Consider the following 14,037-nt stretch of genomic DNA (forward strand, 5'->3'; position numbering starts at 1 on the left):
AGAATCAATCACCCCTTTGAGCCCTGTGAGCTTCCTTCCACTGCCCCCAGCCCCCTTGCTGCTCTAGACCTGGGATCCCTAGGTGAACACAGCTCTGCCAATGCCCCTGGATCCTGACCCCCGGATCCTGACTCCTGAAGGCTGGGGATAAGGACAAAGATCCTGCGTGTTTGCCCATGGTCCTGTCCACTGAGAGCTTGGCTGTGACCCAGCTGCCCTCTGTGGCTCAGAGCATAGGGCCCTGCAGCTGTGGGTGCTAATTCTCTTCCCTGCCCAGATGCTGCTGTTTTGGTGCTGGGCTGTAAAGCGGCTGGTACGAGCAGCTCTGAGGCTCCCTGGTGGCTGCCCTCTCCCACCAGTGTCAGCTCAGCAGGGCTAGAGTGTGTGGGGTAGGAGAGATGGTGGTGGGGGTTTAGTTCTGTGGAGAGCAGCGGGAGAAAAGGGAAGCGTGCCAAGAACTGGGGGGCCTAGGCATGAGCTCTATGAGGGGGCGGTTCTATGAGGGGCCCCTTCAGGAGGAGGGCAGCTAAGGGGGTTGAAGAGATGGGGCGACCCCTGTCTCCCCATGGAGCTCTATGAGCATGATGCTCCCTGCCCCACCTGGCCTAGAGGCAGCAACAGTCACCCGCATGCTGGCTAGGTGCAGGGTGGGTGGAGAGAAGACCTAGGGCATCCCTGTTGCTCAGCAAAGGGGTTTTCCAGGGACACCATGTGGCCCCCTCGCCTGCTCCAAGCCAGTTCTGTGATTGTGACAAGAGGATCCTGCAAACTCTGCCCACCCCACTGGGAATCATGGGAAGTGTGTGTGGGCAGGCAGTTGGCAGGAGCAGCGGTCTCACCTAGTCCCTCTCCCCAGGGCAGGCTCTCTTGCTCCAGTCCAGTCTGGTCTGATTATCTCAAACCAGGGGGCTTCCTGTCCAGCTGGATGCTTTAGCTTCTCCTTTGGCGCCGAATAACCTCTTGCCCTCTGTTGTTTACCCTTCACTTGCCTGCAGACTCTTTCCCCACCAGCCCTGGGCCACTTGCCGTGGGGCTGGGGCTGGGCCTGCCCCCTGGTGCTAGGGGCAATGGGAGTCACGCGGGCGATGGGTCTCTGCCAGCTGAGCTGTGCTCTGATCTGTGCCCGTCTCTGCTCCCGCTCTTACCGCGGCTGGCGGCGATGCTGGCTTCCCAGAGAGGCCTGGGTGGAGGTTGGGGCTGGTGGTGCTGCCTGCAGCTGTCAGTCGATCAAGTTAAGCTCTTGTAACCTTCACTCCGACCTCAGTCCCTGCAGCCTCTCGGGCTTAGAACTGGGTGAAGCAACGTTCAAGGTGGGGTGGCTGGAGACGGGGGCTTTGTCCTGTCCCAGAGCAGGGCACACATCTCTGGGGTGGGGGGCAGAGCTGGGCTTAGCAGCACCGGGGGCTTCTCCCTGCAGCTGTGTAGGGAGAGCCAGACCCCTCTCTGCTCCTGCATGGGAGGCCTGGACATGCTCTGCCCCCAATCCCACTGGCCCTTTTACAGCCGTGTCCCATTGCAAACTCCTCCCCAGTTTATGTCCCCTCCCCCAGCCTCTCTTGCCCTAGGGAAAGGGCTTAGGGCTGGAGGGCAGCAGGCAGATCTGGCCTGGCACTGTCATTACATGTTTGCTTTCCTCCTCCTCCCCCCCTGTTATGAGAGGAAGAGCCAAATCCCTCTGCTCCTCTCCCCAGCCTGTTGGATTTGTGGACACTGAAGTACTGGCCAGGGGGCTCTGCCCTCCCTCTAGGCAGACCCCATGCGGTTGGGCCGGCTGGTGCTGCTCTGCCTGGACTGATGACCTGGAAACCTGTATTATGCCAACCTCCACTTGTGTCTGAGCAGCATCTCTCTCATGACTGTCCAACTGGCAGCTCCAATCCTCTTAGGGAGCAGCGCTGGGCTCTCGCTGTAACGAGATTACGGGCGGCCGCCCCAGCCCTTCCCAGCAACCATGGGGGGGGTGTGCATGTGCACATCCAAACGGCACCCTGGTGCTGCGTGAACACGCATGGCCACAGCGGCAGGGGGGGCCCCCAGACCTGCACGGGTGTGACTTGGAAGGCTGTGTATAAAACACAGCAGAGCACGCACACGTGAACATGTACAGACCCCGGTGCTCACCAGTGCATGTGGAGTTTCATGCCTCCTTGTGCCCTTCACCCCATACACCTTTCCATGGCAGTGCCACCTGGCTAGTGGCAGATCTGTGGACCCTGGGTCCTGCATTCGGATCCCTGGGGCACCAGCTCCCCGCTGGGGGGGTGAATGGGAGGAGGGGACAGACATCAAACGAGAGAGAAGAATTGGCAGAGCTGGGTGTGTGGGGAGCCTAGGGCTGGAGTAGCTGGGGGGCTGTGGGTAGAGATTAAGGGGCACTGGGACCCAGGGCTGGAAGAGGTGGGAGGGCGCTCTGGGTTGGGATTGGGGGGGCAGAGGTGGTGCTGGGGGGAGGACAGCTCATGTAGCTGGAGTGCCCAGCGGCCCCTGTGAGTTGTGCTAGGGAGTGATCAGATCCTGCTGTGCTAGTAGGGGATGGCGAGAGAGCCGGGGGGCCACTTGGAAGCAGATGCTTCTTCCCGTGCCCATCTCCCCAGAGCCCCTCCGCAGCAGCTACTGGTGGATAAAGTTCTGGGAAGCTGTCTCTTAGCAACAGCCATTAGTCCTCTCTTAACTGGAGATTTTACAGCAGGAGATGGATCCCACCTCGTGTGTGATGGGCTCAGACCCTTCCTTCCCCAACCAGCCTGCTCTCAGCAGGGACCCCCCACCCCTCCCTCCTGCCCCCCAGGCAGCTCTGGGTACTGAGGAGACCGCCTTAGCAGCCTGAGCGGGGAAGATTTTGGCCTGGCGCTGGGAGCCCACGATAATGAATTTTTCACCAGACCGAAACTCTGTCAGTGTTCATGGTACTGCTGGATTTTAACAGGGAAAGCACAGAGGCCCAGGTCCCCAAAGGTATTTAGGCACCAAACTCCCACAGATTTCAGTGCAAGTTCGGTGCCTAAATGCATTGGGGGATCTGGGCCAGATGTTTCATGCCCCTCTTGGAGGCAGAACAACAGACTGGCCAGGCCCCTGGGCTGATCGAGTCTGGCGGTTGCAGTGTAAAGTGCTGGACGCTGACCCGCTGTGGGACTCAGAGGCGCGGGAAGGGCCTTCTGAAGCGAGGAGGGCCCACTGGTGAGTGTGTGTTGCGTCCCTTTCTGCCTGCTCCACAGAGGAGCTGAGCCTGTTACAGCCCCAGCGAGGGAGCTTTGGCTCATGCTGCAGCAGCTCATGCTCTCCGGTCCAGAGGCCCCCGGTTCAAGCCTGGGCAAGTGGTCCAGGCTGGCGGGTGTCGCTCTAACAGCAGCCTAGGAGATGGAGAGGTGGGGTTTTTAGTTTTGAATCCATGGTAGCTCCCACTGCAGCCCTGAGTGGTTCCTCTGGTGTCATGAGCCAGGCTGCAGTTTTGCCTCTAAGATCCTCTCGCCTTTCCTTGGTCGTCACTGCTCTGTCAGTGGTGCCTGGTCCCCCGCTGGGAGCCCCCAGAGCTCTGTTGCCCTGCCCCATGCTGAGCGCTTGGCTGTCCCAGCAGCGGGCTGACATCCCTCCAGCCCTTGGCGGATGTGGGTGTTCTGCAGATTTCCTCTTCCTTTGCTCTTCTCCTCTCCAGCTGCTTCCCCCCCAGTTCATCCCAGCACTCGCCCAGTTATACCCCATTTCCCCACTGTAGATTCCCAGCTGTGACATCCTTTCACCCAATCCCCTATCCCAGCCCAGCCCCTCTGATCACGCAGGTCCGTGTGCTCGGCCTTGTGCTGATTTCCTCTGCGAAGGTCCAGGCGGGCCTCCTCCCTGTTTGGCACTTCACCAGCCTGGGCAGGGGGCTGCTTTTCCCACCCTTTGGAGGTGCTGCTTCCCTTTGCGCTGCGGCTGGCGACTGGCTTAGTGGAGACCCCGACTCTCTGCACTGAGCCCTGGTGGCTGTAAACCCTCCGGGCCAACTTACCACCTCCTGCGATTGAGTGACTGGCAGGGGTGCTGGCCCCAGCCGGCTGTGCGGGGGGAGCTGCTAAGGACAGGCTACTGCCTTGGGGTGGGGGGCTAGTGCATCCTCAGTGTGTTTCAGGCTAATTCCCCCTGGGTTGGGGGGCTGGCCCATGGCAGCGATATGGGGTGAGAGTCCTGACCCAGGTGGGGGCTGTTCTCCTGCAGGTCTGCTCCTGTCCTTGCTCCTGCTTCCTGTCTCCTCTGCTAAGCTCTGTAATGTACCTTGCAGTGCCCTGCATACCCCTGTCAGCTGGGAGAAGTCCCTTTGACACCGATTCTTCCTTCTCGGGGCTGCTAACCCCCTGGCATTGCCACAGAGCAGGAAATGGGGGGTGGAGGTGGAACCAGCTCCACCCAGCAGCACCCAGACCTGCACCCAGACCAGCAGCACCCAGACCTGCACCCAGATCTGCCTCAGAAACTCTGCCCCCTGCAGATTGGGGCTTTCACAGCTCCATTTCCACCCTCCGCTGAGCAGAATTAGGTGGGGCATGTCTGGGAGCAGGGGTCCCAGGTGTGGTTTAAGGGGCAGATTCTCCTAGCCCTAGAGCTGAGTCTGAGCTGGGTCTGGGGGCATGGTCACACTGGCTGTCAGGCAGTCCAGTGGCTGCTGGCCGAGCGTGACTGTGTGCTGGCTGGGTGAAGTTAGAAGCGGCTGGCTCCTGGCGCTCCAGCCGTTCTGCAAAACAGGAACCCTTGGGACCGGCAGGCCCAGCTCCCTCGGGCGGTGAAATGGAGGCACAAAGGGCTGTGATTAGTTCTTCCGGTGTCTGGTTATTCTCCCCAGCTCTGTGCATTCAGGCCCAGGTGGCTCCTGAGCCGTGTCCTGGTTTTGCCCCAGTTGGGCCCCTCATTCTGGCCACATTCTGGATGGCGAACGCCTTGCTAGGGCAGGCTTCCTGCTCAGGGCTCCCAGTGCCTGGAGTAGGGACATTCCCTGTGGAGGGACGTGGTCTATGCAGCCACCCCAGGCTCCTGCGGAACGAGAATCCTGACTCCAGCTCTCTTGGAGGAGGCAGTGAAGGCTACTTGGGGTCCTGCTGAGTCCCTGGAGCTGCCCCATGCGGCACTGAGTGTGAGTCAAAGGGCAGAGCCTTCTGGTCTCCAGGGCAGAGAATTGAGCTCAGGCCCCTGAACCTTCTCCAGCATAGTTCTGAGCACACGTAGCTGTCCTAAAGGGCCTGACTTCAATGCATGCACCACCCCTTGCCTCCTGTTACCACAGCTGGAATCTTCCCAGTGTGGGGCAGGGGCTTTCTGCCCCCCATCTAAGGGGGATTGGTGTGGAGGGGGTGGGAGTTCATCGCTGCGGCTCAGGTATATGTGGTCTTCCAGAGCCCTAACTATGTGCACGGACTCCTTTCCCGCACCGAATGCCCCAGACCCTGCCCCTTGGGGTGGGCGTTCGTGCCTTTCTGCTTCTGGGGCCAATCTAGGGCAGGTAATTTAAATATCCTATTGCCCCTCCCCCTCCCCAGCTGCTGGAAGGAGGGGCAGGGGGGAGGGCTCTTGCCTGATCACTCTGGGCATGTGATCTGCTGCCTTATATGTGTGGGGCAGGCCTCCAGCATCAGCTCCTCGCTGTCCAACTGTCTGCACTGGGGCTTTTCCTGGCCCATCCCACCCAGGGAAGGAGGAACAGGCTACTGGGTGCAGGCTGGCCAGGGGAGCAGTATCTCCCTGTAGTATCCTGTCTGTGTCCTGGGTGTTGGTTTATGGACTCTCTCTCCTCTGAGAGATGATCGGGGCTCTCGCCACTTGCCCTCGTTCTGAGGCTGCTAGCCCCAGAGAGGGGTATCCCATTCATAGAGAGAACCTTCTTCAGGAGTGAGGGGCTGGGTCCCTGCTGGGTCTGGGTCTGGGTCTCTGGACATCAGCCAGGAGCAGCTGCTTACACTGAAGGGGAGGATGCAGAAATAACCTCCCTGCAAAACCTCCCTCTGCCCCATGTGGATAGCAAAGAGCGGGGCTTGCATGCCCCATCAACCCCAAGTCATGCAGCCTGGCCTCCTCTCTCATGCAGCGGAGGGGACCCTCGGGGAGGGGGGGCTGATGTCTGTTTAAGCCTTTGAGGTTCAGAGCACTGGCCAAGTGTAGAGCTGGGGGCTCCAGGCTTTCCTGGGGGCAGGTGCCTGGGCCAGAGTGCTAGGGAAGGCCACTGTGGCTGAGCGAGCGGGACCAGGGTGCTCACTTGTGTTGCTGGAGCCAATGACTGTGCTGGCCAGGAACACCTGTCATGGGTTTCAGGGTAACTGCACCAGTATTCCCCTCTGCCCCCACCCTCCTTGGTCTTCTCCAGGAATTCCCAGCCACGTCTCAGGTCTCCAGTCGTCAGCTGTCTCTGGACCTTTGTTTCCTGACAGTGACAGGCAGGGACCTGTGTTCCACTCCCTTCGGGGGGGAGCGGGGCAGGGGTTTAAGGCTGCACAGCTCCGTGCTGTACACTGTCCCCAGCAAGCTGCTCTGCCTAAAGGCCAATCCCTGGGTGTCACAGTGTGTGGGGGAGTCCGGGGCCTGCACCCCTCTTCCTGGGATTCACTGTGACTCTCAGCCAGCCAGTAAAACAAAGGTTTATTAGACAATAGGAAGTCTAAAACAGAGCTTGTGGGTACAACAAGGACCCCTCAGTCAAGTCCTTCTGCGGGAGCAGGGAGCTTAGACCCCAGCCCTGGGGTTCCCTGCGTTCCACCACCCAGCACAGAACTGAAACTAACCCCGCCCGCCCTCCAGCAGGCTCCCTCCTGCAGCCTCTGTCCACATTCCTGGGCAGAGGTGTTACCTCCCCCTCCCCCTCCTGGCTCAGGTGACAGGCTCTCAGGTCTCCCATCCCCAGTGAAACTCCCCTGCCACATTTCCAGGTCAACACTCCCCCCTCCCTGCTGCATCACACTGGGCTTGCTTCCTCTCCCAGGGCTATGAGCAGCGTACTGCCAGCAGTTACAAGTTACCCCGAGCTCTTATGAGCAAGCACCTTTATTCTTACAGTAAAAGCAGTACAGAGAAAACCTCCTAAAACCAATGAAAGGGCTTTGCCATGGGCTGACGCTTGGGTGAGGTCACCCCTCAGTCTTATGGAGCCCTGGTAAGTCAAAATCTCCCCAACCCTTCCTCAGAGGTTGGGGCTCCCTAAGGACAGACGGTCCCTGTCCGTTTGCTGAATCAAAACGAAGCCCCTGAGTCAGTTTAAATGCAGCCTATTTATCTTCTAAGCTCTTTCCTTGTCCGTTGCTCTGTGGAGACCCAGTTTGAACCAGGACATGTCAGCCTCCATCCGGGGGAGGGGGAGGGTGGGGAACGGACCTCGCTGCAAGTGTTTATAACCTGAGTGATTCACCTTAATCATCCCCATCTGCTTTTCGTTCCTGGAGGAGCTGTGGGAACCCTGCCTCTGGAGTTGCATACAGTTCCTGGCCCACAGTGGCACATCAGCTTAATATCGCATGGTCCCCAAAGCTATTGTATGTGGTTGCACAATCTGTGTCAGCACCAACCTGGGAAGCCCAGGGCTGGCCCTTCTCCTGTCCTACGATTCTGTGGCCGTCCTGGATGGGCCCTGGTTAGCGCTATCTCCCAAGGCCCAACTTCGGCCTCCTCCCTCTCTGATCAGAGGATGTCCAGCGGCTACATTTTCAGGACTAATAGCCCCTGCGTTGCCAGCTGTGGATTTCTCTCTGCATCAAACGATGGACAAATGGATGGTGTCCGTGGGAAATACCGGCCCCTGTATTGCCGGAGGATTAAAGGAGAATCTTTTACCCTGCCACAGAGATCCGTCCTGCGTGGGTGGTCCCTCCCCTCCCCTGCCCGCCTGCTGCAGAGCCCCCTCCCCACCGCCAGCATTCGGCCAGGACTGCAGCAGCAGCTCCCTGGCGCTGTAGCCCTTTGGCTAAGGGTGAGTCATGAGAGATGAAGGGCGGTCGGTCCCCACCTGTCAGGGACCCAGGCAGCCGAGTGCGGGGGAGTTCCCGGCTCTGCGCCGTGCCCTCCCCATCAGGCTGCGCTGGGAGTAGCTGTGCAGCAGAGTGCAGGGAGGCCGCCAACGCTGGCTGCTCATACCAAGCAGCGCCGTTAGCATGCTGAGCACGCCGGCGCTGGCCGTAAATGCCTTTGACATTGGATAAAGCCAAGCAAGAAAATTGATGTTCTTTTCCATCCTATTAGCAGGAGCTTAGTTCCACTGAGGAGAAAATGATGATTAAAAGGGTCAAGTCCTCTCTGCTTCAAACACCCCGTACCTTGGACACTGTGTTTTCGAGCGCTGCTCAGGGACGTTTTGGCGTGGCAAGCACAGTGGGGGGCTGGGACGGGGGAGCTCTGCACAAACAACCACTTGGGTGGGGAGCATGGATCCTGGAGCTGTTACCTTGTGGGGGGGAGGGGTGGCACCGTGAGGTCTTGCCACCTGTGGGGGTGGGGTAGGTTTACCCTCATCTGTGCTGGGCATGCACAAGAGTCTGGAGAAAAGACAAAGGAAAACCGCTCCGCTCCCCCGCCCTCTCGTAGCAGTTGCACCTGGGGACCCTAGTGGGCTTTCTCGTCTGGGGGCTCTGGGAGCTGCAGCCCCAGGCCTGGCCAATGCACCTGCTGCAGCCTTTGTGCTGTTGGGTAAAATTCTCATCCCTGCAGTGAGCCTTCCCCGTGTGAGCAGGGTGGGGGTCGGACCCCTGGAGGGGTGCAGAGCAGGTGGAGGAGGCCAAGCATGGTCTCTTGGCAACAGGAGGAGCCAGGGCTGTTGGCGACAAATGCCAGCTCCAGCAGCAGGGAGTAGGCAGCGGAAGAGGGCCAAGGACTGCGCAGGCTGGAAGCTGCTAGATCCCGTAACATCCCTTCCCCTCCTTTCAGTGGGGGCCGGCCGCTGCTTCACCCTTTCCTGCCCAGCTGCACTGTGCTGCCGGAGGGGTGGAGAAAATTCTCTCCAAACCCCTGTGGAGAGCAGCAGATGCCCTGAAACTGGGGATCAGCTGCGCCCTCCCTGCATAGCCTGAGATCTCTAGCAAGATGGGAGGTGACCCGTTTTCTGCACACTCCTGGAGCAGCCGACAGGTTGGAGGGATGCCCTGGCAGGGATGGGGGGGAGTGTTCCCTGGATTTGGAGAGGTTCGTGCCCAGGAGGGGAGCCTGGCACAGTGCAGGGGGGTCCTTGACCCTGTCCGCTTTAACCTTTTCCTCACAGGTCAGCAGAGTCTTGCGGCCGGGAGGCCGTTTCATCTCCATCACCTTTGCCCAGCCGCACTTCCGCAAGCGCCACTATGCCCAGCCCGCCTACGGCTGGTCCCTGCGCCACTCCACCTACGGCACTGACTTCCACTACTTCCTCTACGTCATGTGCAAGGGCCAGGAGCTGTCCCCTGCCGACCTGGCGCTGGGGCGGAGACTCCACGAGCCGCCCGGCCCCGCCTGCCCACCCAGCTTCCTCCAGGCCTCGGACAGCGAGGATTATCTCAGTGCTATTGAGCTGTGAGTGGGAAGGGCCTGCCACAGTTGTAGCAGCAAGGAGTTCTCCAGCCAACTTGGGGGCCTAAACCAACCAGCGCCAGCTGCAGCTGCCAGTGCCAGATTCATGGGGCTGGGTGACAGCGGACTCCTCTAATCCAGTGCCTTGCCTATGGCTGGAGCCCAGCCCATCCTTCCAGCCACCTGGGTGCTGTGAGACCAAAGGGAATGTTGGTTTGCAGCCAGCTCAATAAAGTTGGTTTCTCTCTAGTCGCCCAGACCAGCTCCTCATCCTGGTGCTGTCGATCTCAAGGCTTTAGAACATGGCTATGTTCCCAAAGGCCCCCTTGTCCCAGGACCCCAGACTCCCCCACCCCTGAAGGTCTGGCCTGTGTAGACTACAGTTCCCAGCAGCCACTGGGGTCAGGCTGCCCTGGGGGGCTGTTGTGTCTACAACTCTGCTCCCCCCACCCCTCCGTAGCAGGGTGGCCGCAGCCTGTTCCTCCAGCAGCAGCCTTGGGGGTGACACAGGGAGCGACCCACATCTGGCTGCAGAGCATAGTGGGAGAGGGGTGGCATGGGGGCTGGGGAAGCTTGCTGCAGCCCTGCCAGTCCATTGCGGTGTGTACGCTCCGTGGGGCTGGATGTGAGCAACGCCCGAAACCTGCTGCAGTTCTGCAGGGAGCCAGGGGCAGGCCAGGCGGAACCGGGGAAGAGCTGGCAAAGGGCACTTGTGTGGGGAGGCTCAGGTTGACTCAGCTCCTGGACAAGCGCGGAGCTTTGGCTCTCTTCCCCCTCCCCACCCCCAGGTCGCTGGTCTTTGTGGCTGGTAATGAAGCTGCCAGAGAATCCCTGAATCATATTAATTCCCTCCATCCATCTTTGGGGGGGATGCGGGGAGAGGAGCCGGCCTCGCACGCTCTCAAGTAGATTTCGCAGCAGTGCAGAGGCAAAGGGAGGGATTTTAGCATTCGCCACAAGCAAATCGCTCTAATCCAGCTTTTGTCCTTGCATGATTAGGAAGCATTATGCCAGCGAGAAAGGGACAGGATTCCCAGGTCCCTGCTCAGTCAGCCGTGCCCTGGGGAGCTCTCACCCACAGCGTGACCCCAGCTGGGTCCTCCCCTGCTCAAAGGCTCCTTGTGCAGCTCCCCGAGCAAAGGAACCTGTGGCCTTGCTGGGATTGGGGGAGGAGAGGGCTATCCCTTAAGTTGTTGAATTTTAATGTTTTATGTGTTATTTTACTACACATGTGGCCAGAAATAGTGGGGGAGGGGGAGAGGCTACACAATCAGGGACAGATGGGACATGACAACCAACTGCCTCAGTGTCACGCACTGGTCGCTGGAGTGAAGCTGGCTCCTGGGCTGGAAGAAGCCAGGCCGCAGAGGTCAGCACGAGCTCAGGCCCTGGGATTCAGGACTCAAGAGTTGCTTGGTCCAGCTGGCTGCCTCTTTGGGGGAGGGGTGAATTCTGCCCAGTGTTGCTTCAGTTCTGCCCTGTGTCCCAGCATGGCGAACCCACCTTGTTCCCTGGCATAACTGCTTGCTCCATGGCTGGACGGGAATTCACCCTTCTTGTCTGGTCAGCCTGGGCCTTGCAGCGCTTTGCATGGGCCCCTGTCTCCTGCGTTGGGAAGAAGATTCCACTTCCACCATGTCAGTTGCTGGCTTCCTCATCTCTTCCCAAGGCTGCCTCTGCCCTGAGGCTGGTGTGGTTCTTTCCCACTGCTGCAGTCGTACAGGTGCGGTGCCTAGCATGCCCTGGGGCTGCAGGAGTCGGAGCAGGTCGCGGTGACATGGTGGTAAAAAACCTCAGCATTTGGTTTACAGTAGGACTCCCCTGTTGGGGCCTGCACCTCCCACACAACAGCATCCCAAGCATGGCTGGGTTGGCAAGGCTAAGAACCACTCCTATCCTCCTGTGTGTATTCCCTGGCCCCCACATTGCCCCTTCGCCCGTAGAACATCATTCAGTGTCATTGTGTGGTACATACAGCCATTCCGGTTGCCAGGGTCGTTCAGACCTTAAGTGCATCACCCCCTTCTGCATTGATGGGAACCTTCCCACAAACAACACCCTGATATTAAAGTGGATCTGACCCCCGCCTTTGGTCAGTCCCAGGTTCTCCCCAGGGAGCCCTCATGCCACCCTATCCTGCTGTGGTGTTGACTTTTTTCACCCTTTTGTTGCTCTCCCTCGGCTGGTGGAGGCCAACTGATTAGTCCCGCTGCCTTTGGGCTGTATCTGTGAAGCCGACTCATTTGCCACATATATGTGGGAGCTTGTAAATGTCAGCACTCTCCTTGTTAGTCATCTGGCTGGCTCCCTCGTGCGTGCACACCTTTTCAGCTCCTCGGAGATGCTGCAGCCGTTGAGTTGGAGCCGCGGCACTGGATTGGCTACTAGAGCCTCTCCACCCACACGTGTCTGAGAAAAACTATTATGTTTCCCAGTGTTTATATTAGCTCTGCATAAAATTTGTGTGCATGAAATCTTTAATGTTGCTCCTGACCTAGATTTATCTGTGTGGATCGAACGGGTGGAAAATTCACTTCACTTTTCAGCTGTCACTTTGGGAGCAGTTGAAGGTAATTGGGTTGGTTCTTTCCCATGTGGTCTGCAAGGCTGGTGTAGAATCCATACGGAATGGGCAGGGTCACCGTGAAAGCCATGGGAGGTTGGGGGGGAACCGTTTTTCCTGAAGTCCACCAATTCACTCTTGAAAGTTTACCGGGGCAATTTGGGGGATCTCAGTGCAGTTCCAAGTGAAGAGCTGGCTCTATCGAAGACTCCATGAGTCTAATTTATAGCATCATCGGTGGTATCGTTAACAAATCCAAGGGCTCAATGCGGCTGGCTAGATCACTCAGAAGAGTATGAGTAATCTCAGGGTCATGGGTTTGTGCCTCATGTTGGGTGCAACCCTTTATCGTTACAGGGGTAACGCTGACATTCTCTGGCCTGTGTTATGCAGAAGGTCAGACTTAATTTACTGGACCTTTCCAGCCTTAGACTCTATGAACCCTGCAGAGCCAACTCCCCTCTAGCATAGGGAGCTCCGGGTCCAAGCACTGTCTTGAGGCAATTGGGGTAAGTTTGCACTGATGCAGCCTCTGTTGTTGTTTGTATTTTGGTACCATCTGTGGAGCATGATCAGGGCTTGGGGTCCCCTTGTGCTTGGCGCTGTGTGTACGTGATGATGGGAGTCCCTGCCCCAAGGAGCTATTGTGTGGGCAAATCCAGAGCGTGTCTAAGGTGATCAAAGTGGGATTATGTCCCAGCAAAAAGTGCATTTAAAAAGCAAAAAGAGCGTTCAGCAAAGCAATTCAAGAGGTTTTAACTGATCGGAGAGAATGGGTCCCTCTTTCCATTCCCAGGGGAACGAAAGCAGAGGAGGAGCTGGCATCAAACCTCTTTGGGCTCAAACATCCCTGTTCCTGCCACCACCTGGGCCTCCCGCTGTCTGGTTTGGCTGCCTCTGATTTGTGTTCTCGCTCTTTGGGAGTGCTCTGTGGGTGGGAAGGAACTAGAGTAAGACTGCATGGGTCAGGAGAGAGCATCACCTGCAGAGAACGCGCCAGAATAACTGAACTTGTGAAATCGCAAATGGCTCCCGGTCCCCCAAAAGCGGGGACTCCTGCTGGCTGGGGTGCCTGCCTCTCTCCAGCTCGCCTGTCCGCTAGAGAACGTCTCTGCAGCTGGGAACGTGACGGGAGCCGGCAGCAGCTGAGCTGGGGCGCCTGGCTGTGCAAATGCAGAAGCCTGTTCTAGCTGCGTCCTTCAGGGCTGGGCAGGGCCCAGGGACGGCTTTGCTCTTTGGCAGCTGGCACTTGTGTCACCAGAGGCTGATAGCCCCACGAGGAGGCAAACATACAGGGAGTCAGAACCACCGTCGCTCGCTGCCCTGGGGCACAGAAAGCCCTGTGAGGGGCGAGTCCTCGGAGAGCTGGGCATTGGCTGTGGTGATGGGTGGGGTGAGATGGGCCAGCTGTTGGGTGGGAGAGCAGGGGCACTCGAAGGCCAGGCCATGGCCACTATGGCAGGAACCAATGAGGGGCACAGTCGGGTTAACTGGTTACAAATTGCACCCATCAGTTGGAGCCCAAGCAACGGCCTTGATGCCATCACAGCTGGGTTTCCGCAGCCAGTAGGCTGCCTCACTGTGCTCTCCGAGGGTGCTCTGAGCAGCTAGCCCGTGGGGCCCCAGAAACACCCTCTGCTCCAAAGACAAGGGGTAGGTTTGTTCTAGAGCCCCTCCCCTTGCCACCTAGGATGATGGGATTCCTTACGCAAAACCCATAACCCCTCTGTCTAGGCCTACAGTAGCCATTTGGGGTCACCGAGCCCTTCCTGGGACTGTCACTTGTGGCTTCCTCTGGCTTATGCCACCTGTGAGATGCTCCTTCCCTGTGGGTCATTGTATCCCTGGCCAGAATCACGATCTCAGCATCTAGAGAGACACAACACTTCAAGCTGACTGTCCTAATTCTTCCATCTCCCTGCCTGGGAGTGACTGAAGAGGGCTGAAAGCTCACCAGCTGCCTTTAGATTAAGCCAGGCTTTCAGCCA

The 14,037-nt window shown here is 58.6% G+C and overlaps 1 protein-coding gene across 1 annotated transcript in view; it reads left to right on the forward strand.

Moving 5' to 3' along the window:
* EEF1AKMT4 (EEF1A lysine methyltransferase 4) overlaps positions 1-9,839 on the forward strand; it is a 30,838-nt gene extending 20,999 nt beyond the window's left edge. Inside the window, exon 3 of the mRNA XM_073359201.2 lies at positions 9,206-9,839. Coding sequence (XP_073215302.2) covers positions 9,206-9,493 — 288 coding nt within the window. The 3' untranslated portion in view covers positions 9,494-9,839. The remainder of the gene's footprint in view (positions 1-9,205) is intronic.
* The last annotated feature ends 4,198 nt before the right edge of the window (positions 9,840-14,037 follow it).

This window comes from Lepidochelys kempii, chromosome 9 (genome assembly GCF_965140285.1).
Source record: "Lepidochelys kempii isolate rLepKem1 chromosome 9, rLepKem1.hap1, whole genome shotgun sequence".
NCBI lineage: Eukaryota > Metazoa > Chordata > Testudines > Cheloniidae > Lepidochelys > Lepidochelys kempii.